At 44.0% G+C, this 21911-nt stretch overlaps 1 protein-coding gene and 1 long non-coding RNA gene across 7 annotated transcripts in view; one reads left to right on the top strand and one right to left on the bottom strand.

The window, feature by feature from the left end:
• arhgef18b (rho/rac guanine nucleotide exchange factor (GEF) 18b) overlaps positions 1-21911 on the bottom strand; it is a 202642-nt gene that overhangs the window by 157705 nt on the left and 23026 nt on the right. For 3 of the 6 annotated variants that reach the window (XM_043721412.1, XM_043721414.1, XM_043721413.1), the window contains exon 1: positions 21473-21658. The exons of 1 other annotated variant lie outside the window; for it this stretch is intronic. In XM_043721412.1, coding sequence (XP_043577347.1) covers positions 21473-21548 — 76 coding nt within the window. In that variant the 5' untranslated portion in view covers positions 21549-21658. Of the gene's footprint in view, positions 1-21472; positions 21846-21911 lie in introns of those variants that run through there. 2 more of the 6 variants (XM_043721417.1, XM_043721416.1) reach the window with 2 other exon arrangements.
• Positions 20942-21911, top strand: part of LOC122565435 — a 23912-nt gene continuing 22942 nt past the window's right edge. The window contains exons 1-2 of the long non-coding RNA XR_006316170.1: positions 20942-21154; positions 21289-21409. This is a non-coding gene — a long non-coding RNA (uncharacterized LOC122565435). The remainder of the gene's footprint in view (positions 21155-21288; positions 21410-21911) is intronic.

The following is a 21911-nucleotide window of genomic DNA, read 5'->3' as shown; positions in this document are numbered from 1 at the left end:
AGAGACAGGGGGAGTGAGAGTAGGGGCCTGTTAGAAAATGTGGGAATGGGGGACAGCAGCTATAGTGATGTTCAGGAGGGTGGGGAAGCTGGTATTCGAGCAGGAGCACAGTTGTTCTAACTCAATCATTGCCCCAGGGTGGACATCGCTGCCTCAGAGCTGGGGAAGCCCAACATTTGGGGAAGTCCATAGGGGGCCCCGACCCAGACTATGTGAAACCCCCTTCTAAGGGATTCAGGTGTGTAAATGGAGTCCTTGTTGCAAATTAGCCATCACCTTATTGAAGAGTCCGCTGGAGAGGCCAAATGGCCTAGTGCCAGTCCTTCCTTTGGTAGTTTATGTTTGGAGAGAGACCGTGCTATTTGTTTGTGACCTCCAGTGGTAGTGCCTTTAGCTGCCTGGGCCCTAAGCCATTTCAGACTGAGACTTTGGGAACATCTTCATTCAGAGGCTGGTGAATCTTTGGAATTCTCTACCCCAGTGTGTTGCGAAAGTTCCATCAATGAGCAGCTTCAAGGAAAAGATAGATACCTTTCTGGAGACTGAAGACATCAAGAAATATAGGGATAGTGGAGAAAAATGGCATAAAGGTAGTTGATTAGCCATGATCTGCTTGAATGGGCCAAGTGGTCTTTTCTTGTTCCAGTTCCTACCTGCCCCTCCCTGAAACCTTCTGCCTCTCTATGTTTCTCTCCGCCTCCAAGGAGCTCCTATTTCTTTGACCAAGCTTTGGTCCATTTGGTCTAATATCTCCTTAAATGGCCTTGGGATAACATTCTGTTGGATAATTCTTGTACAGCACCACGAGTTGTCTCATTACATGCAAGATGCTATATAAACACAAGCGTTTGTTACTCCACTGTACTGCTTTCTCTAAATTGCTCTTGGAGCATTCCTGACCTAATGAACCAAACAACCGTCAGCCAAGTCTCGCTCTCTCACTGTTAATCCTTAAATGTAATTATTTATGTAGTCATTAAACAGTGCTAAGACAAACCTCCAATTATATCCTACAAAGTGTTCCTGCACTTCTCCCAAACAATGTTTAATGTCTTGGAATGATTTACTGAAACTCAACCCTGTCCTTGATAGGGGCTGATTTTTTTTTCCCTTTTCATAATTTACAACTCGCAAATAAATCATCAAAAGTTCACAATCCATACCAAAGATGGAACCAGTCCAGATACTTTAATATAATCCTAAACACAACAAAAGCTTGAGTGGATTCATAGAGTCATAGAATGAGACAGAGTAGACCATTCCGTCCATTTCTTTTTTGCCTACATTGGCTTGAATTTATTTTTACTGAACCGAAATTCTTGTTGCCACAGTTTTCCATCTGTCTCCAGTCATCATAACCAATGCAAGAAAGCCAAATTTCAAAAGATGATAACAATTTATACTGCAGGGTAAAAGGATGCTGATTGGTTGACAAGTCAACAGTGATATGATAAATTCTAGGTTATCAAGAAATGCAGAGGTTCAGAGGGACTTAAAGTGGATATCCAGAGATGTCTGATCCTAACAGGACTGGGAGATAAAGTGATTAAGAGAACATTCTGAATACTTTCTTGTATCAGTCAATGTCCAAAGTATAAAGTCAAGGATGTTATGCTAGGTATGAAACAGAAATTGCTGGAGAAACTCAGTAGGTCTGGCAGCATCTGTGAAGAGGAAACAGAGCTAACACTTTGAGTCCAGTGATCCTTCTTCTGAACTGTTCTGATAGAGTTCTAAATGCCGTTCTGATGAAGAGTCATACTGAACTCAAAACAGTAACTCTGTTTCACTCTCCACAGATGCTGCCAGACCTGCTGAGGTTCTCCAGCAATTTCTGTTTCAGTTTCAGATTTCCAGCAACCACCGTCATTGTTTAATCTTAGAAGTTATGCCAGAACTGTATGAAACACTAATTAGATCTCACGGAGTATTGAGATTTCTGGTCACTGCATTACAGGAAGGATGTGCAAAGTTAAAAATCACACAACACCAGGTTATAATCCAACAGGTTTATTTGGAAGCGCTAGCTTTCAAAGCGCTGCTCCTTCATTAGACAACCACCTGATGAAGAAGCAGCACTTCTAAAGCTAGTGCTTCCAATTAAACCTGTTGGACTATAACCTGGTGTTGTGTGATTTTTAACTTTGTCCACCCCAGTCCAAAACCGGCACCTCCAAATCATAAATATTTGTATGTGTATTCTATAATGATCTCCTACATTTTAATTTAAATAAAGTATTAAATATTAAACTATTAAATGCTAAATATCTCAATCAGTTCACTTCTGAATCTTTGATGTTGAAGGGAATAAGTGTCCAGTACTTTCAATGGCAAAGGATTTTTCATTTTCTATCATTATCCTAACATTCCTCAATCATAAATACTCAAAGATTACATGTTTATCAACATGAAGCTATGGTTTTATCATCTTTTGAACCAGTGAGAACTGCAGACTGCTGACTAAATATCAGCAAGATTTTAATCATCCCATATGCGAAATTATTCAACTGATGCCAGGGATCAAACGAAGGATTGTCTGTTTGTATTACAACAGTCATATACTGGTGGTATGTTAAGGTACTTTCTTGTGGCATTGACCCTCATCACATCTTCTCTTGTGCTATTCCTCACAGTCAATATATCTGCACACCTTCAATAGCCATACTCACTATACCATCACTGCACCATAGCACATGGCCTGAGGGTAGAAAGATCACATACTCCAACTTACCTGGGATCACTTGAAGCATGATACTCTACTAGATGCATGCTCCTCTAGTGTAAACTTGTAGTTTATTATCAGCCCTGAAACTTACGGTCCAGACGAATGTAATGCTTGTGTATAAACATTCATTGTAGTAAATGTTTGTTGGACACCCCAGTAACACAGTTTCCATGCCCAACTTCTAATGTTATGGGAACTACTGTAAGCTTTGGGGCATCAGGTAAAACATCCTGTTAAATACAAACTCATGCCATTTTCTTCAATCAAGTTGTCCAAACTGATGAACAAATTACGTCAAATTGAATTGCGATCCATTTGATGTTAACAAAACCCTTTTGCCATTTAACAGACAGGTTCAGTTTTATTAGGGCAACAACCAAGCAACATTTTACAAGAACTCAACTAGTGTCCCATCATGTGGGCGAGACGGCCACCAAGTACAAGAGCACAAGAATAAAAGCAAAACAATGCAGATGCCGGAGATCTGAAATAAAAATAGAATGTGCTGAAGCAACTTAAAAGTTCCTGCAGAGCTACCAGAGATGAGTCATACTGGTCTTGAAATGTTGACTCTGTTTCTCTCTCCATAGGCACTACCAGCCCAACTGACTATCTGCTGCTATTTCTTTGTTTTATTACATGAACAAAATCAATAAGAGCAGAAGTAGGTGATTCGGCCTCTGGGGTTTGTTCCACCATCAATAAGATCTTGATTGACCTGACTGTGACTTTAATACCATTTTCCTGTCTGTCCTTCATAACATTTGAGCCCTTTGTTGCTGAAAGATCTGTATAACTCAGTGTTGAACATGTTCAGTAACCCACCCTCTACTGCTGACCTGGGGAGAGAATTCCACAGATTCACGGCCATCTGAGCAAAAGAAAAATACACCTTTTACAATGTTTTGTAATGTATGCTTTTATTGCTGTGGGATCAGTCCAGTGGATGGGAATAACGACACAGAAGGGAAACCATTCAAGTGCTGAGTGATTCCAATGGTGTAAATTGGGAAAACTGTTTTTAGTGATGGGGGTTGGTAACCAAAGGGCACAGATTTAAGGTAATTGACAAAAGACCCAGATGGGGAGATGAGTTTGACACTATCATTGCCATGACTGGAACTCACTGCCAGAAAGCATTTTGAAAGCAAATTTGATCACAAATCTCTCAAGGGAATTGGAAGGAGTATGTTTGAAATAACTCCACAAACAGTAGTATTCTGTCACCACGTCATACTTTATTTGCACGGGGAGAGCCCTTGACACTGGTCCGACTTCCTCAGAGGAAGCTCTCAGAGTGAGGAGAACCTCTGTTTATATCTGTCAGCCGGGGCTCCATGACTGGACCAGATTAACAGCCCCAATCAGGGAACTCAGATTCAAGAGGTCCACTTGGCTGATCTTGTTACAATCACTATAATGTTGAAAGACTGGGTAACGAAGAAGTGGAGCTAATTGATAGCCATTTCAAAGATCCAGAACAAGCATGAAGATTTGAATAATCTCATGCAGCGTTGTAACATTCAGTAATCCCTAGTTAAGGTAAATATCTTACACCCTGGAACCCTCACACCACATGGAATCAATGTCGATTTCACCAGTTTCTTCATTTCTCCTCCACCTACTTTATCCCAGATCCAACCCTCAAACTCGGCAACGCCCTCTTGAACTGTCATACATGTCTATCTTCCTTCCCACCTATCACCATCACCCCCCCACCTTCATCACCTTTCTAGCCACCTTTACCCCCCCCATTTATCTCTCAGCCCCCTTCATCAGGAATGCTCCCCCCACATTCCTGATGAAGGGCTTATGCCTGAAACATTGATTCCCTGCTCTTCGGACACAGCTGACTTGCTGTGATTTTCCAGCACCACATTCTTCGACTCCGATCTCTAGCATCTGTGGTCCTCACTTTCTCCTATTTGAGATAATATCACCATAGTCTTATCATTAGAGAGAGATAGCTGGTGGTGATGGTGTAACAGGAAAGTCACTGCATCTCAGTCAAGGGAGAGGTCGAGAAGGCTGGTGACCTCAGCCAGTGCAGGAATTGAACCTACAGTGTTGGCACCACACTGTCTTACAGACCAACCTTCCAGCCAACTGAGCTAACCAACACCCAGTTCCTAATCACCCACCAAAGCAAAATGAAAATAGTTCTTGCTGCCCGTTCAAAGCACTTAACTGCTTCTGAAGTAGCTGTAAAGTTTATAAACTCATCACGCTCTCAAGAAATACATTTCTAAGTTTAAGATAGTTGTGCACCAATCATCCTAGCTTTAATATTTCGAAGATCCCCACCTTCCCATAATCACAGCCAATTTTCTCTGTTCCTCATCCCAAAGCACTGACTCATACTGGGGGGTGTTGTTTTCCTGACTGAAGGCTTTTTCAGCACAATGCTAATGCAAAGTTACTCAATATCAGTCAAATCAATAAGACAGGGTGGATTTTCACTGATGTCAAAATATTCTCGTAAGTTCTTCAGTGTCTGTGTGGGCTTGCTTTTCCTGATGAATATACAATTGCACATTAAAGTCAACCCTACTTATTTTGGGGCCATGCAGATCCCCTTCGCGGGAGTGTCATTGGTTTGAAACCATGCTAGGTATTATTTCACAGTATCTCATAATTGTTAGGGCACAGGAGGAGGCCATTCAGCCTACATGTCTGTGCTGACTCTCCAAATGAACAATTTCCCTCAACAGTAGTCTCCCACCTTCACACGTCATTCTAATTCCCATTTAAATGCTTGAAATCCACCCACTTTCACCATAGTCTCAGGCAGCACATTCATTGGGAAGCATTGCTTCGCTCCATCAGCTGGATGGCTGGATTATCAGGCCAGAGTAAAGAGGAGCAAAGTGGCCAGGGGGTGTCAAACTGAGACCTAGTGCTCAACCAAAAACTCATTGACCCAACAGTCTCTTAGGATCATAGGAAAGGAATAGACTATTCAACTCCTCAAGCCTGCTCCACTATTCAATGGAATCATGGCTGATCTGTGGCCTAACCCCACATACCTGCCTTTGGTCCATATCTCTTTTTTGCCTTTGCTGAACAAAAACATTCTCTCAAATTTAAAATTAACAACAGATCCAGCATCCACTGCCATTTGTGGAAGAGAGTTCCAAACATCTCCCATTCTTTGTGTGTAGAAGTGCTTCCTAACATCTCTCCTGAATGTTCTGGTCCACATTCTCAGACTATGCCCCGAGATCTAGAATCCCCAAACATTGCAAATAGTTTATCTTTATCTACCCTGTCTTTTCATGTTAATATCTTGAAGATTTCAATCAGATCACTCCTTAAAACTTCTAAAGTCCAGAGAAAACAGATCTAATTTATATAATCTTTCCTCTTAACTTAACCCCTAAAAGTCCAGCTATCTTTCTTGTAAACCTACATTAAACTCCCTACAGGTCCAAAATGTCCTTCCGAAGTGCTAAGATCTGCACACAATGCTCCAATTAGGATGTAATGAGGGTTTTATATAACTGCAGCATAACTGCTGTATCCTTGTACTGCTGTCTTCTAGTCAAGAGGCCAGCATTCCATTATCTTTCTTGAGTATTTTCTGCACCTCTTCATGGAAATTTAAAGATCTGTGCACCAAAACCTCCGAGTCTTTTTGGACATCCACTATTTTTAACTTCATACTATCTAGAAAGTACCCTGACCGATCCTTTCCTGGTCCAAAATGGCTAACCTCACATTTGCTTACATTGAACTCCATCTGCCACAGTTTTGCCCTTTCACTTAGTCTATCCAATAGCCCTTTGTAATTTTATGCTATCATCTAACTTTGTGTCATCACAAAATTTGGATACGTGACTTTCTATCCCATTAGGAGAAAGTGAGGACTACAGATGCTGGAGATCAGAGCTGAAAAATGTGTTGCTGGAAAAGCGCAGCAGGTCAGGCAGCATCCAAGGAACAGGAGAATCAATGTTTTGGGCATAAGCCCTTCTTCAAGAATCCTAAAGAAGGGCTTATGCCCGAAACGTCGATTCTCCTGCTCCTTGGATGCTGCCTGACCTGCTGCGCTTTTCCAGCAACACATTTTTCAGTTCGTTTCTATCCCATTATCCAAGTCGTTAATAAATAATGTGAATAATTAACAGCCTAGCATAGATCCTGTGGGAGCCACTGGTCTCATCCCAACTGGAAACAAACTTGCTTTTGAGTTCTGTTCCTGTACCAACTGATGTCACTATGAAGGCTACCTTCTCAACTTTATCTGAGACACAGTGACCTTCAGGTTAACCCCACCGCTGGTCATCTCACCCCTCCCCCACCTCTCTCTCTCTGTCTAACCAGAGGGCAGCTTCTGGCATTTCCATTCAGTCATCCTCTCATAAATTCAGCCTCACGGCCTCCTCTGTTTCTCACCTATAAACCCCTTCATCCAAACTATCTGTACTGGACAGCTTGTTAGAGATGTTTTCTTCCTGTCTTTTCTTCCCATGCAATTTGGGGCGGCACAGTGGCTAGTGGTTAGCACTGCTGCCTCACAGCATCAGAGACCCGGGTTCAATTCCAGCCTCGGGTGACTGTCTGTGTGGATTTTGCACATTCTCCCCATGTCTGCGTGGGTTTCCCCTGGGTGCTCCGGTTTCCTCCCACAATCCAAAAAAATGTGCAGGTTAGGTGAATTGGCCATGCTAAATTGCCTGTAGTTAGGTGAAGGGGTAAATGTAGGGGAATGGGTCTGGGTGGGTTGTGCTTCGGTGGCTCGGTGTGGATTTGTTGGGCTGAAGGCCTGTTTCCACACTGTAAGTAATCTAATTTTCTACCTTCTCTTATTAAATTGTCAAATCAGTCTGCGATCCTGCAAAGTCATAGAACTGGGATTTCAGTGCAGGGTCAGGAAGCAAACACCCAGATGGCTTTCAGTTCCCCAGTCCAACTCTGAGCTGTGTCAGCTCATTAGATCCGATTGCAAAGGCGCTAGCTGGACATGGGTTTGGGTTGGAGCCCTATGAAAAGGAGCCTAGCATCTCTGGGAGGTGGAAGCTGCCCTTCTGACCCCATGTTGGGGGTATCAGTGCACTGCTGGGGGTCAGTGGGAGGATAAAGAAGATGCAAAATGGCCTGGGATGTCTAGTCAAGATCCAGTTTACCATCAAGCACTCACTGATACCTCTCAAACACAAATGGAGATGATCATGTTTTTGCCATGTGGCGACCCTGACAGCTGTATGCCAATATGCGCCAGTTGTAATAAACCCCAAAAGGGGTTTAAGGGGGTGAGCAAGCACATACCCCATTTCTTCACCGCATCAGAACTTTAAAAAAAGTCCAAAACAATCCCAGAGACATTGTCGATCTGTCAATGACCTCCAGGCCAGTGAAGTTTAAACCATGGCTGAGTCAGATCACAATCCTCTCTGGAAACCAGCCAACCCTGCACAGTAGGATGTCACCTGGCCCATTGAACCCATGTTAACTGGTATTTTTCCAAATTCATTCAGTGAAGGTAGCAGCCATTCTTGTCAGACTGGATCAGTAATGGAGCTGGACATTATCTTCATTTAATGTCCCAAATGCATATGTCCCTATATTGACCGCCTAATGGAATCTTCCCTACCCATGTCTCAGGTTGAGGTGAAACTCAAAGCCGCTGCCATCAGATAATTCAGCAAAATTCACCCAATTACTGGTGACCCCTTTGAACCAGTTGTGGTGGATTTCCAGGTCTGTAACTAATAGGCAATCAGAGAAGCTAATTAAACATCTCAAAATGTGGGGCAGCATAATGGGTCAGTGGTTAGCACTGCTGTCTCATAGCACCAGGGACCCAGGTTCAATCTCAGCATTGGGCAATTGTCTGTGTGGAGTTTGCACATCCTGTGTCTGAGTGGGTTTCCTCCCACAATCCAAGAGATGTATAAGTTAGGTTAATTGGTCACGCTAAATTTCTCATAGTTTCATAGGGGTAAATATAGAGTAATAGCTTCTGGGTGGATTACTTTACGGACGGTTAGTGTGGACTTGTTGGGCCAAAGGACCTGTTTATTGGAAGAGTAGGATAAGTTTTAAACGAGGAATCAAGCGGGCTAAAAGGGGTCATGAAATAGCTTTAGTGAGCAGAATTAAGGAGAATCCCAAAGCATTTTATTCTTATATAAGAAGCAAGCGGGTAACTAGAGAAAGGATTGGTCCACTAAAGAATAATGAAGGAAGGATGTATGTTGAACCTGAGCGAATGGGTGAGATTCTGAATGATTACTTTGCATTAGCGTTCATTGAGGAGAGGAACACGATGAATGTTGAGATTAGAGATAGAAGTTTGATTAGTCTGGATCACATTGACATAAGTAGGGAAGATGTGTTGGGTAGGCTAGAGGTTATTAAGGTGGACACATCCCCAGGACCAGATGGGATCTATCCCAGGTTGCTGAGGGAGGCAAGAGAGGAAATAGCTGGGGCCCTGACAGATATCTTTGTGGCATCCTTAAATACAGGTGAGTTGCCGAAAGACTGGAGGTTGAAGGGCTGTTGATGTCATATACATGGAGTTTAGTAAGGCATTTGATAAGGTTCCCCATGGTAGACTAATGGAGAAAGTGAAGTCATATGGTGTGCAGGGTGTTCTAGTTAGGTAGGTAAAGAACTGGTTGAGCAACAGGAGACAGTGAGTAGTAGTTGAAGGGAGTTTCTTGAAATGGAGAAAGGTGACCAGTGGTGTTCCACAGGGGTCAGTGTTGGGGCCACTGTTGTTTGTAATATACATAAATGATCTGCAAAAGGGCACTGTTGGTATGATCAGCAAGTTTGCAGATGACACAAAGATTGGTGGAGTAGGGACTGTCAGAGAATACAGGAGAATATAGATAGACTGGAGAGCTGGGCAGAAAAGTGGCAGATGGATTTCAATCCAGACAAATGTGAGGTGATGCATTTAGGCAAGACTAGTTCTAGAGTGAATTATACAGTGAACGGGAGAGCCTTGGGAAAAGTTGATGAGCAGAGAGATCTGGGAGTGCAGGGCCATTGTACCCTGAAGGTCGCTGCACAGGTGGAAAGAGTGGTCAAGAAGGCATATACTATGCTTGCCTTCATTGGAAGGGGTACTGAGTATAAAAGCTGGCAAGTCATGTTAACATTGTATAATACATTGGTTCGGCCGCATTTGGAATACTGTGTGCAGTTCTGGTTGCCACATTACCAAAAGGATGTGGACGCTTTGGAGAGGGTGCAGAGAAGGTTTACGACAATGTTGCCTGGTATGGAAGGTGCTAGCTATGAAGAAAGGTTGAGTAGGTTAGGTTTATTTTCACTAGAAAAAAGGAGATTGAGGGGGACCTGATTGAGGTTTATAAAATCATTAAGGGTATAGACAGGGTGGATAGAGACAAGCTTTTTCCCAGGGAGGACTCAATAACGAGAGGTCACGCTTTCAAGGTGAGAGGTGGAAAGTTTAAGGGGGATACACGAGGCAAGTACTTCACACAGAGGGTGGTGGGTGTCTGGAGCGCGTTGCCAGCAGAGGTGGTAGAGGCAGGCACGGTAGATTCATTTAAGATGCGTCTGGACAGATGCATGAGTAGGTGGGGAGCAGAGGGACACAGATGCTTAGGAATTGACTGACAGGTTTAGACAATACATTTAGATCAGCTCAGGCTTGGACGGTCGAAGGGCCTGTTCCTGGGCTGTAAATTTTCTTTGTTCTTTGTTTACACACTGTAGGGATTCTACAATTCAAAACGTTTACAACTCATTAGCCCTGTTTACAAGAATGCTCTGCAGGCATGTTCACAATCAAGCTTGCTGTTTTAGAGGCTCATGGTATTAGTTATACAATGCAAGGCATAAGAGAATTATTCTGCAAGACCAGAGAAACTTAACAGCAGCAAAAATCTGATCCTGAACACCTCCTTCCATGTCTATTACCTACCAATCCACCCACCCCTCTGTCCACTCCCACCCCTACCCCCAGTATCATGATGTTGTTGCTTTCAGTACAGCTAACCCACCTTCACCCACTCATAGATCACCCCACAATCACTTAATTAGCTGTTCTTCTTACACAATGAACAGAAATTGCTGGAGAAACTCAGCAGGTCTGGCAGCATCTGTGCAGAGAAAGAAACAGAGTTAATGTTTTGAGTCCAGTGAGGCTGTGTTAGAACTTTCTGAACTTGCTGATGTGCAATCTGAGGGCACTGGGCCCAGTTTGGAGTGCTCACAACAATCCTACACAACCTCACCCTCATTCTTGGGAGAAGTCAGAGGTCACACAACACCGGGTTCTAATCCAACAGGTTTATTTGAAATCTCAAGCTTTCGGAGCGCTGCCCCTTCATCAGGACAAAGGGGCTGTGCTCCAAAAGCTTGTGTTTTCAAATAAACCTGTTGGACTATAACCTGGTGTTGTGTGACCTCTGACTTTTCCCAAGAACAATTCAGCCCAATCCCTTATTCTTTTCTAATTTCTCTGGATTGTTTTCTTTTAAAGTGTCTGTTCAGTTTTGGAGACAAACAATCAATGTCCCAAATCCTCCACACCCCTTCATATCGCCTCTCAGTCTTCCACCATGTTTTTAAAATCTACAGCAATTCAAATTTTCCAGCAGTAGGAAATAGTTTCTCTTTATTTGCTCCATCTAAACTCCAAGTTAATTGTCAGTTTAAGATGGCTATGCACTGTTTTCTGTTCAAATTCATATCCTGGGATCAACTCTGTCAATTCTCTCCCTCAAGACTTTATGACATTACATATTAAAGATTTGGTGAAGTTGCATGATACCTGCATAACACATGGGAAACTCATTATTCGTTTGAACACTGTGTAGTAATGTCAAAGAGATGTGAGAAGCTCCTAGAAGCAGAAGCAGGCTGTTGCACATTCAGAGCTGGAAATGTGTTGCTGGAAAAGCGCAGCAGGTCAGGCAGCATCCAGGGAACAGGAGAATCGACGTTTCGGGCATAAGCCCTTCTTCAGGAATGAGGAAAGTTTGTCCAGCAGGCTAAGATAAAAGGTAGGGAGGAGGAACTTGGGGGAGGGGCGTCAGAAATGTGATAGGTGGAAAGAGGTCAAGGGGAGGGTGATAGGTCAGACTGGGGTGGGGGCAGAGAGGTCAGGAAGAAGATTGCAGGTTAGGAAGGCAGTGCTGAGTTCGATGGATTTGACTGAGACAAGGTGGGGGGAGGGAGAATGAGGAAACTGGTGAAATCCGAGTTCATCCCTGGTGGTTGGAGGGCTCCTAGGCGGAAGATAAGGCGTTCTTCCTCCAACCGTCGTTTCGCTGTGGTCTGACGATGGAGGAGTCCAAAAACCTGCATATCCTTGGTGGAGTGGGAGGAGAAGTTGAAGTGTTGAGCCACAGGGTGGTGGGGTTGGTTGGTCCGGGTGTCCCAGAGGTGTTCTCTGAAACGCTCCGCAAGTAGCCGGCAAGTAGTAGGTGTAATGAGAGGTTGACTACCTACACCTCTCCCTCTTAACAGGAAGCCACATACTGCAGTCATAATTCCAGGAATATAGGTTAACATACAGTGAATGTGGTAGTTCTTCAATTCATTAATGGCATAACCTACAAGTCATAACACTACTGCAGTGCATACAAAGTCAATGAAAGAATAATCATGGAACACAACCTCAGAACTTAAACTCCTGCCATGAATTGGAGGAGAGTCACAGGAGCTCCAATGATAGTCAGCAGGTGCTGACGTATTCACTTCATCATGTCACTCAAAATTGACTATTTTCTCGACTGTACTGATTGGGATAAAGGAGAAAGACTTTACTGGAACTCGTCATCTCACGCTGATCAATTTTTCAGCTTTATAAAGGCCACTAAATGCATTAGTGAGAACTGTAAATGAAACACCAGAGAAAATAAAGAAGGGGAGGGAGGAATCTGGGACTGTCCAGGTGAATTTGAGGTCGGGGTGGAAGGTTTTGGTGAAGTGGATGAACTGTTCAACTTCCTCGTGGGAGCACGAGGCGGCGCCGATATAGTCATCGATGTAGCGGAGGAAAAGGTGGGGTTTGGGGCCAGTGTAGTTGCGGAAGATGGATTGTTCCACATATCCTACGAAGAGGCAGGCACAACTCGGGCCCATGTGGGTGCCCATGGCTACTCCTTTGGTTTGGAGGAAGTGGGAGGATTGGAAAGAGAAGTTGTTCAGGGTGAGGACCAGTTCAGTCAGTCGAAGGAGGGTGTCAGTGGAAGGGTACTGGTTGGTACGGTAGGAAAGGAAGAAGCGGAGGGCTTTGAGTCCTTCATGATGGGGGATGGAGGTGTACAGGGACTGGATGTCCATGGTTGCACATTCAGACCAGGCCTGATCTGTGGTCTAACTCCTAGTTTATCCCACATTTTTTAATATCATTGGCTCACAAACAATCTCTCCCACTCAGTTTGAAAACGAATAACTGATTTATCATCAATTACCTTTTATGAAAGATAATCCCCAACTTTCTCCAGCCTTTGTATGAACATGAGTGCCTTAATTTCATTCCTGAAAGATCTGGTTCTAAGTTTTAGACCTGAATCCAGTGAAAACTGTTTCTCTTGATCCATTCTATTTGGTCCCCTTAATGTTTTGGAAAAAAAAAATCTAAACTCCAGGAATAAAAACCCAGATTGTATAATGTTTCTTCACTACTTAATCCTTGGAGTCCAGGTACAGACACCTAGAAACCATGTGCAGACATAGGCCATTCGTGCCCTTGACCTGCTCTGCTATTCATTCTGGTCATGACCAATCCCCTATCTCAATGCCGTGTCCCCATTTCCCCTCCATATGCTTTGCTACCTTTTAAACTACAAGTTTATCTACCGCTTGATTGAATATTTTCAATGACTTGAGCCTCCGCAACTTTCTGTGGGAGAGAATTCCACAAGTTCACTGTCCTCTGAGTGACAAAAGGTTTCCTCATCTCTGTCCTAAATGGTCTACCCCATATTCTGAGACAGTGTCTCATGGTTCTAGACTCCAAGGGACATCGTCATTCTGAAAACACTATGGCTGTACTCACAGAATCTCTACAGTGTGGAAGCAGGCCATTCGGCCCATTGAGTTCACATCAACCCTCCAAACAGCATTCCACCCACACCCACCCCCCTACCCAACCCATGTAACCCTGCATTTCCCATGGATAATCCACCTAATCTACCTAACCTGTGCATCTTTGGATGGTGGGAGGAAACCAGAGCACCCAAGGGAAACCGACACAGGGAGAAAATGTACAAATTCCGCACAGACAGTTGCCCAAGGGTGGAATTGAACCTGGGTCCATCATACTTTGAGGCAGCAGTGCTAATTGCTGGATGACCATGCCACCCAGAGGCCATTATGTTCCTCCTCAAGGTGATGCACACACCTCCAGGTGCAGTCTCCAGCTGCAGGAGAACACCAATTTCTTTGTACTCTCGCCTTCTTTTTCACTTCTCATTCTGAAGGCACGTCCTACCCACAGTGCCATGATCTCCACTGCAGGTACAGCACGATCAAGACAGGGATCAAACTTCATACTGATGGCACTAACCCCACATAACCACAACAGCCATCTAGTCAACTAGCCTCAAGCAGTTGCTGTTGCCAATGTATATATATGTTACATACATGTTTTGGCCAGGAGCTATGGCCAGTGATGGAGGAGGCTCCAGTTTTGTTTCCTGATCAGAGTTAACTGGCCAGATACCTCTCCCGCTCCGAGTATCTGCCATTGTGAATCTTTCCAATCTGAGCCAATGTGATTCTCGAGCTCTTTGACTTCCCCATCCTTGGCCGGAAAATCCTGGAGTAGGACTTGCAGCCTGATCTTTTAACTCAGAAATGAAAAGCTACCCATCGCACCGTAAACTCTCCTTCCTCTAGGTTTAAAAAAACACTATTTCATTAGACCTTCTGATTATTCTCTATTTGTTCAAGACATTTTAATGATCTACATACATGAGCCTCATCCACCTTCAACCTCCAATGTTTCCAGCTTTTTACCATTTGCAAAGTCTCCTGTTCTGTCCTTTTCGGGTGTAAAGTGATGAGTCCATATTTATTACAACTATATCCATTCTCTTAATCATTTAGTATCTTTTTGATGTTTTGTGCTTTCACCTCTGCTGTTTACAGAGCTGCTTATCGTTGTGTCATCAGCGGAAATTGGATTTGTGTCTCCCTTTCACATCAATCTACCACATCAAAGCTAATAACAAGGGGATCTAGACACCACTCCCACTACTGTCTTAACCCCTTCCCTCAATATTCTTCCACCATAAAGTCTTCAGTGTCTGCTTCCCTCTCTAATTATGACAACACTATGAGTAAACAGCATCATAGTGACAATGTTACTAGTAATCCCTAAGGGTTTGGCTAATGCTTGAAGGCTATGGGTTCAAACCCCACTGGACCAGCTAGTGGGATTTCAATTCAATGCATAAAATCAGAAATTGAAAGCTAGTCTTGGTAACTATGAGTCACTGTATTGTTTCTGTTTATTAAAATTCCCATCTGGTTCACTAATCCCATCCAAGGAAGGAAATCTGCTGTCCTTTACCCCGTCTGGCAGACCCACAGCAACGTGGTTTACTAGTAACTACACACTGAAAGGGCTGAACAAGCCGTTCAGTTCCAGGGCCACTGGGGATCGGCACCAAATGCTGACCTCGCCACTGACACCCACATCCTTAAAAGAAGAAAAATTATTTAATCTTTAAGACTCCTCCTCTGACATTTTTCTAATTCTTCTTCTAGACATTACAATGTGGTATATTTAGGGTGTGGTGCTGGAAAAGCACAGCCAGTCAGGCAGCATCTGAGGAGCAGGAGAATCAATGTTTCAAGCATAAGCTCTTCATCCCCAGCTAGATTCAGCCACTTTCTGTAGCACACTCTGGTTGACTGGGCAACTGAACTAACCGACTCCTTGTGCATTATATAAAAAATATTCATTTGCACCACACATCCTAACCTGTCCTTTGCTCTGATGTTTTAAATCTGTTTCTGATTTCTCTCTCCTGGTTTAATTACTTCAGATCATTTTGTTTGCCCTTTATCTGGTGCTGAACAGATTGATGAGGAATGGACTATGTGAGTTTGCTTTTAAAAATGTATTTGAAGTTGTTTTATCCCGTCATGAATCGATATTCGTCCTTTTCTGAGGATCTAGGATTCATGAATTGTTTCTCCAGTGCAGAAGTTTTCACAGGTTCTGTGAATGGGAACAACACAAAGTTTGTGCGTGTATCTGTGCATATGTGTTTGTGTTAGCGTGTGTGTTCGTGTGTGCATGCAGAAACGTGTGTACGTGTGTGTGCATGTGTGCATGTTTGTGTATATATGTGCATATATGGACGTGTTTGTGTGTGCACATGTGTGTACATGTTCATGCATGTGTGTTTGTTCATTTATGCACGTGTCTGGGTCTTTTTCTTTATTCATTCACAGGATGAGGGCATCACTGCCCAGGGGATAGATAAGAGTCAACCACATTGCTGTGGGTCTGGAGTCACATGTAGGTCAGACCAAATAAGGATGGCAGATTTCGTTTCCTAAAGAACACGAGTGAACCAGATGGGTTTTTCAAACAATCGATTCATGGTCATCATCATCACCTTAATTCCTGATTTTTATTGAATTCAAATTCCACCATCTGCCATGGCAGGATTTGAACCCAGGTCCCAGAAATTTACATGGGGTCTCTGGATTAACAGTACAGTAAGTGAGTGAATGGGTGAGACAGAGTTGCTTGTGTTTTATTTTCTAGTTAATGACTCAGAGGGTCCACTCTTGACTTGGAATTAAGAGATTTTCAGTTCAAGTCCCACGTTGGAGATTTGAGCACACAATCCAGATGACCACCTCCCCCCTCAACTCCACCCCCCCCCCCATCCCAGCCCTGTACTGAAGGAGTGCTGCACTGTTGGAGTGACCAACTTTCAGGTGTGACAGTAAACTGGCTGCAGGTGGATGTGAAACACCACCTGCTATTCTTTTGAAGAGCAGCATGGGAATTCTCCCTCATGGTTGACTGGACCAATATTTATTCCCCGATCAACATCATTTTAAACTAATCACATTACTGTGGGAGCTTGCTGCATGCAAATTCCCACATTACTACCGTGATTACATTTTAAAACCTTTCATTGGCTGCAAGGCTTTGTGAGGCACAGAATAATAACATCATAAAACATAATTCAATGTGCAAGTACCAGGACACAGAGTTATGAGGATGAATGATGTGAGACTCTGCTCCTGACTGGAGTCTTGCTCGGGTCTGGGACACAGCAGTCCTGAGCATCTGGTTACTTCTCATGAGGGAATGGAGTGGGCTAGAGGAAGTATAGAGGAGATAGAGCTGTTTGATCACACACCACTACATGCTGCATTCAAATATGTGAAATCTTTCAGGAATTAGATTGCAATCTGAGGAATGTGGGTCCTGGTAAATTTTTCATTGTGTCACAGATCAATTCCAGGCAGCACTTGGATCCGATGGGATCAGAGTGGGGAGGGGATTAAAAATGTTGTTTGACTCCCCTGAGGTGGGTGATGGTTCAACCTGATCCCTTGACCCAGCCCCACACTCAGGATGGTCTCAGAGACAGAGAGCCCCCAGCCTTTCTGAGTTCCCTCACTCTTATAAACAGGGTGGTAGCTCGCCTAGACTCTGGGTCAAACGGAAAAGGAAGAAATGTAATTCAGGAGTAGTATTGTTTTACTAAAGCTGCCCAGGTCATTGTCAGGTGGGTCACGTCTGCTTTGGATTTATCCTGATCTGACCAGTGCAGTATCCAGCTGCAACATTTTTAACACTCTCCAGCTACTCAGGGAGGCTGTTGCCCGCATTCTGCATGAAGGGGAGGGGAAGGAATGCCTTCCTCATCGGCCCGCACCAGGAGAAAGCCTTTGACACGAGGACCATGCTCTCCAAACTGGAGGGTGGGGCTGGAATCCGCAATTGAATCCAACTGCACCAAACAATCATCAGGAACCCAACGTCAGCCAATGGGGAGGAATCAGAAGGCTTCCCCACACAATCAGGAGACACCTTTACCTGTCCATGTGTCACATGGAAAAGTTGTCCGAGTCCATCAGGAAGGCAGCGAGTGGGAGAGTGCTGATGGTCCTGCAGTGGAGGCACTCAGATCAAAACCTTCCTGTACACAGCCAATCTACACCTTGGACCCGCTGTCAGTGCACAGACTCATGAACATCTATGACCAGTTCAAAATGGCCTTGCAAGCTGAGGTAATTTGAGGCAAGAGTGAGGCCACGATCCTTGGGAACTGGGCCGACTGATACTTTACTCCCTCCACCGTTAAGACAGATTACCTGTAGGTGCCGGGGTAAGGTTTGGAGGGCCCAAGGCATGTTAAAAGCAAGAAGGAGAAAATGGCCACCCTTAGCAATGCTGACACTTTAAGAAACTGATGTCAAGTATAAGGCTATCTTGGTGTTGCTGTACATGATCCATTCCTAACTCCAGTGGGCCATGAAATCACCTGGGCCACCTTCAAAGGTATCTGGGAGTAACTAGTAGACCATAGTCACAGGGACATGGTGTAGAAACCTTGATACATATAGCAGAAGAAACATACTGAAAGTCAGCCTTATCCTTCACATGTAGCTGTGTGTAGACTCTTTGTACATAACCACCAGGTGTCACCACATGCTGAGTGTCTCCCTCGTTCTGGGGATGGGTCTGGCCCCATTGCCCTAGAACATCCAACTACTCGGACCCATGTCCCTTGTGGAGAAATTGATGCAGAAATGCATCTTTGACCACACCCATCAAGCAGTGGTCAGCATGTAACGTCTTGGAGACCTTGTGGGAAAGGGAAACAAGTGATCTCATCCAAAGTAATACGGAGGAATGCCTCACGGCAAGAACCCAGCACCATAGCGGAACTTGGCTGGTGGTGAGAAAGGGCCTCCCCACCAGATCTTTCCTTTACACCCAGGGTCTTATCCTGTCCACATCTGCTCCTCAAGGAGGCTGTGATATGGAAGAGGCTGTTGTCCATCTCTTAATGGACTGCGCCTTTATTGAGGAGATCTGGAGAAATGAGTGATTATTGTGAAGGTCGCTCCAAGCAGCTCCATGACCCAGGACTCTGGGCTCTACCACTTATTCCATGGGAGAAACACCAAGATAAGAATGAACTGCACCAGGAGGACCACCCACTCAGTGAAAGGCACTCTTTATAGGGGAATAAGAGGTGATTTGATTGAATCACGTAAAATTCTGTTTAAACACGATCGAGGTGGAGAGGATATTTCCTCTTATGGGAGAACGTAGAATGGGTCGCAGGGGGCGGAATGACTTAAAAACCAAGGGTCGTGCATTTAAAACAGAACAAGATGAAATATTTCCTGCAGAGATGGTGAATCTTCAGAAATCCCTTCCTGAAAATTAGCTGGAAGTAGAGTACTTGATATTTTTAAGGCAGGAGTAGATCAATCCTTGATAAGCAAGGTGGGTGAAAGAGGAGGGGGAGTGGTCAGGTTATTGGGGGGGGGTGGGAATGTGGATTGGAGGGTACAGTCAGATCAGCCGTGATCTTCTTGAAGGTTAGGGCTGACCCGAGGGGCTGAATGAGCTATTCCTGCTCCTAGTTCATACATTCACACAAAGCATCACTGTTGGGGAGGTAATGGTCCAGTGGCATTAGTTGAGTTTCTGGATTAATAATCCAATGATTAATGTTCTCAGGATCCAGGTTCAAATCTCATCCTGTCAGTTGGTGGGATTTGAATTCAATATGGAATCTGGAATTAAGGATTTACTGATGACCATGAAGCCATTGTCGATTGTCAGAAAAACTAATGTCCTTCAGGGATGGAAACTGCCATCCTTACCTGGTCTGGCCTACATGTGGCTCCAGACCCACAGCAATGTGGTTGATTCTGAATTCCCTCTGAGCAATTAGAGATGGGCAATAAATGCCAGTGATGCCCTCAATCCTAAAATAAATTTTAAAAAAGCACAGTTTTCATGCAGCGAATTACTCAGGGTAGTGCCGCGCTCAGGAAAATTCTCTGCTGAGAAACATGGACTATGGGAGCACATGGAAGTCAGAGAGATGCATTTCACAGGCTCAGAGCATCCCAGAACATTTTTACATGCAATAAAAGACTTTCAAAGCACAATCACTTCTACCACAGGAGCTATAACAGCTAATTAGCACACAGTATGTTCCTGCAAATAGCAATGAGGGAAATAATATTGCTTTCAGGATAAATATTTACAAGAACACAGAAACAAACGACATTCACCTCCTAAGCACTTAGGATTCTTCATTAAAATCTTTCCACGTCCCATTAGATTTTTTTTTCTATAGTGCGGACACACAGTTAGCATGTTAGAAACACAGCTCCAAGGAAAAGGTGGAGAAAGAATTCAATGCATGTTATTGCTACAGCGACTGTGAGCTCTCTCATGTCCACCACAGGGAGCTGACAGATTCGCAGACATGCAAACATCTCAACCGAAATGGGGCACCAGCGACAGTGCAGCACTCCCTCGATATCACATCATAGTGTGCACCCACATAATGTGCATAGGTGTGTGAACAGAACCCATTGGAGTCACAGCCTGCTAACCTAGAGGTCAGACTGATGACCTGATGACTTTGTGACAACAGCCCAAGGTCAAGGTCAAGGATTCAAATGGCACAGGAGATAGAGAGTCCTGTCTACACCTCCCCCTTTCACTGAATTAGGCAAGATAAAGGAAGGCCAAGCAGACCGGTTAATGGTTAGATCATAAAAACCTGATTGTAAGAATGGTTGGATGTTGTCCCAGATAGGAGCTGGAACTAGGACTTATCAGAAATGAACTTGCATCCTGTTGTGGTTAAATATGTGACACACACACACACACACATATATATACTCAACTCTGTACACACACTCAATCTCTGTACACAGACTTTTATATAAGCTCAGAAACTCTATATGCACACATTCTTACACACAAACACACACAGACTTACATAAGCTCAGAAACTCTATGCACACATTTTTACACAAACACACACTCAGAAATGCTACCTATGTACTCACAGGACCTCTCCATACAAAATTGTAAAAATCAGACAATATATATGCACTGATGTGGCCACGTACACAAGGATACACAGACAGACAAACTCACAAAGAGACACACAAACAGGCACAAAGGCACACACCCACAACCCTCAGCCACATACACAGAAATCAATGATCACAATATTGTGTACCAGGCTGCCTATCACACAAAACAAACAGCAAGAAGTCCCCTAAACTGGGAAAGAAAACATGTCAGCTTCTGTCCCAGATTCTGTGAAATGGCTGCAAACTCAGTTCCTGATACAAACCCATTGGAAACTTGTCTCAATCTCCACAGGACTGTGAGATATCCCATTCCAGCGGAGAGTCTGAGGTCCCAGCACACAGAACAAATACTCAGACTTGAAGCAAAGACCAACAAAACTGGTAAATAAGACATTCTGTCTTGTCCAGCCCAAACAGAGGACCGGTATAACCCATATGCTCATTCCCAAGTATTGCTGATGCTCATTCCCAAGTATTGCTGATGTTTTTAACAGATTCTTTCCCTTCTGGATTAGTGAAGATAAACATCCCAAACTCCGAAACCACAGCAGAAGGACAGGAACTACTGTCAGAATCTTACCCTCAGAGCTGAGACCAACAAGAGGCAACGCAGTTGGAGCCAAACCGTTGAACACAGTATGTATGAGATATAACAAAAAAAAGCAAATTTTTAAGAGAGCTTAAATATTAAAGCAGTACCTTTCTTAAATGACCATCGCTTCATCCAGAACTTTGAGAAAGAGGGCCAGGAGTTATTTAGCGGAGAGTCAGCCATTTAGCAAGTTGAAATTTATTTTCCAACAAGCCCCAGGAATAATGCGAGTGTGATGGCTCATGCACAGAGAGGCAGAGTGAACTAAAAACAGACCCGATATCCAAAGTGTCGACAGACTCAGTACTGAGAGGGGTGGGGGGGTGGGGAGGGCTGGAAGGAGCAGTCTGCTGTCAGATTCGAGCTGCGTGCCAATATCAGAGGCTGCAGGGAGAGAGGCTGTGGTTTCACTCTGTGCTCTTTGAGTCAGTGCTGGCTGCAAGGGAAAAACAGAGAGAGAGAGAGAGAGATGCCAGGGGTTGGAGCAAGAGGAGAGAGAGCAAACAGAGACAGGGGGGGAAAAGAGAATGGGAGGAAGGTAGGGGA

This window comes from Chiloscyllium plagiosum, chromosome 31, assembly GCF_004010195.1.
Source record: "Chiloscyllium plagiosum isolate BGI_BamShark_2017 chromosome 31, ASM401019v2, whole genome shotgun sequence".
Taxonomy (NCBI): Eukaryota; Metazoa; Chordata; class Chondrichthyes; order Orectolobiformes; family Hemiscylliidae; genus Chiloscyllium; species Chiloscyllium plagiosum.
The sequence above is the reverse complement of the archived record's forward strand: the minus strand, read 5'-3'. Positions and strand labels throughout refer to the sequence as shown.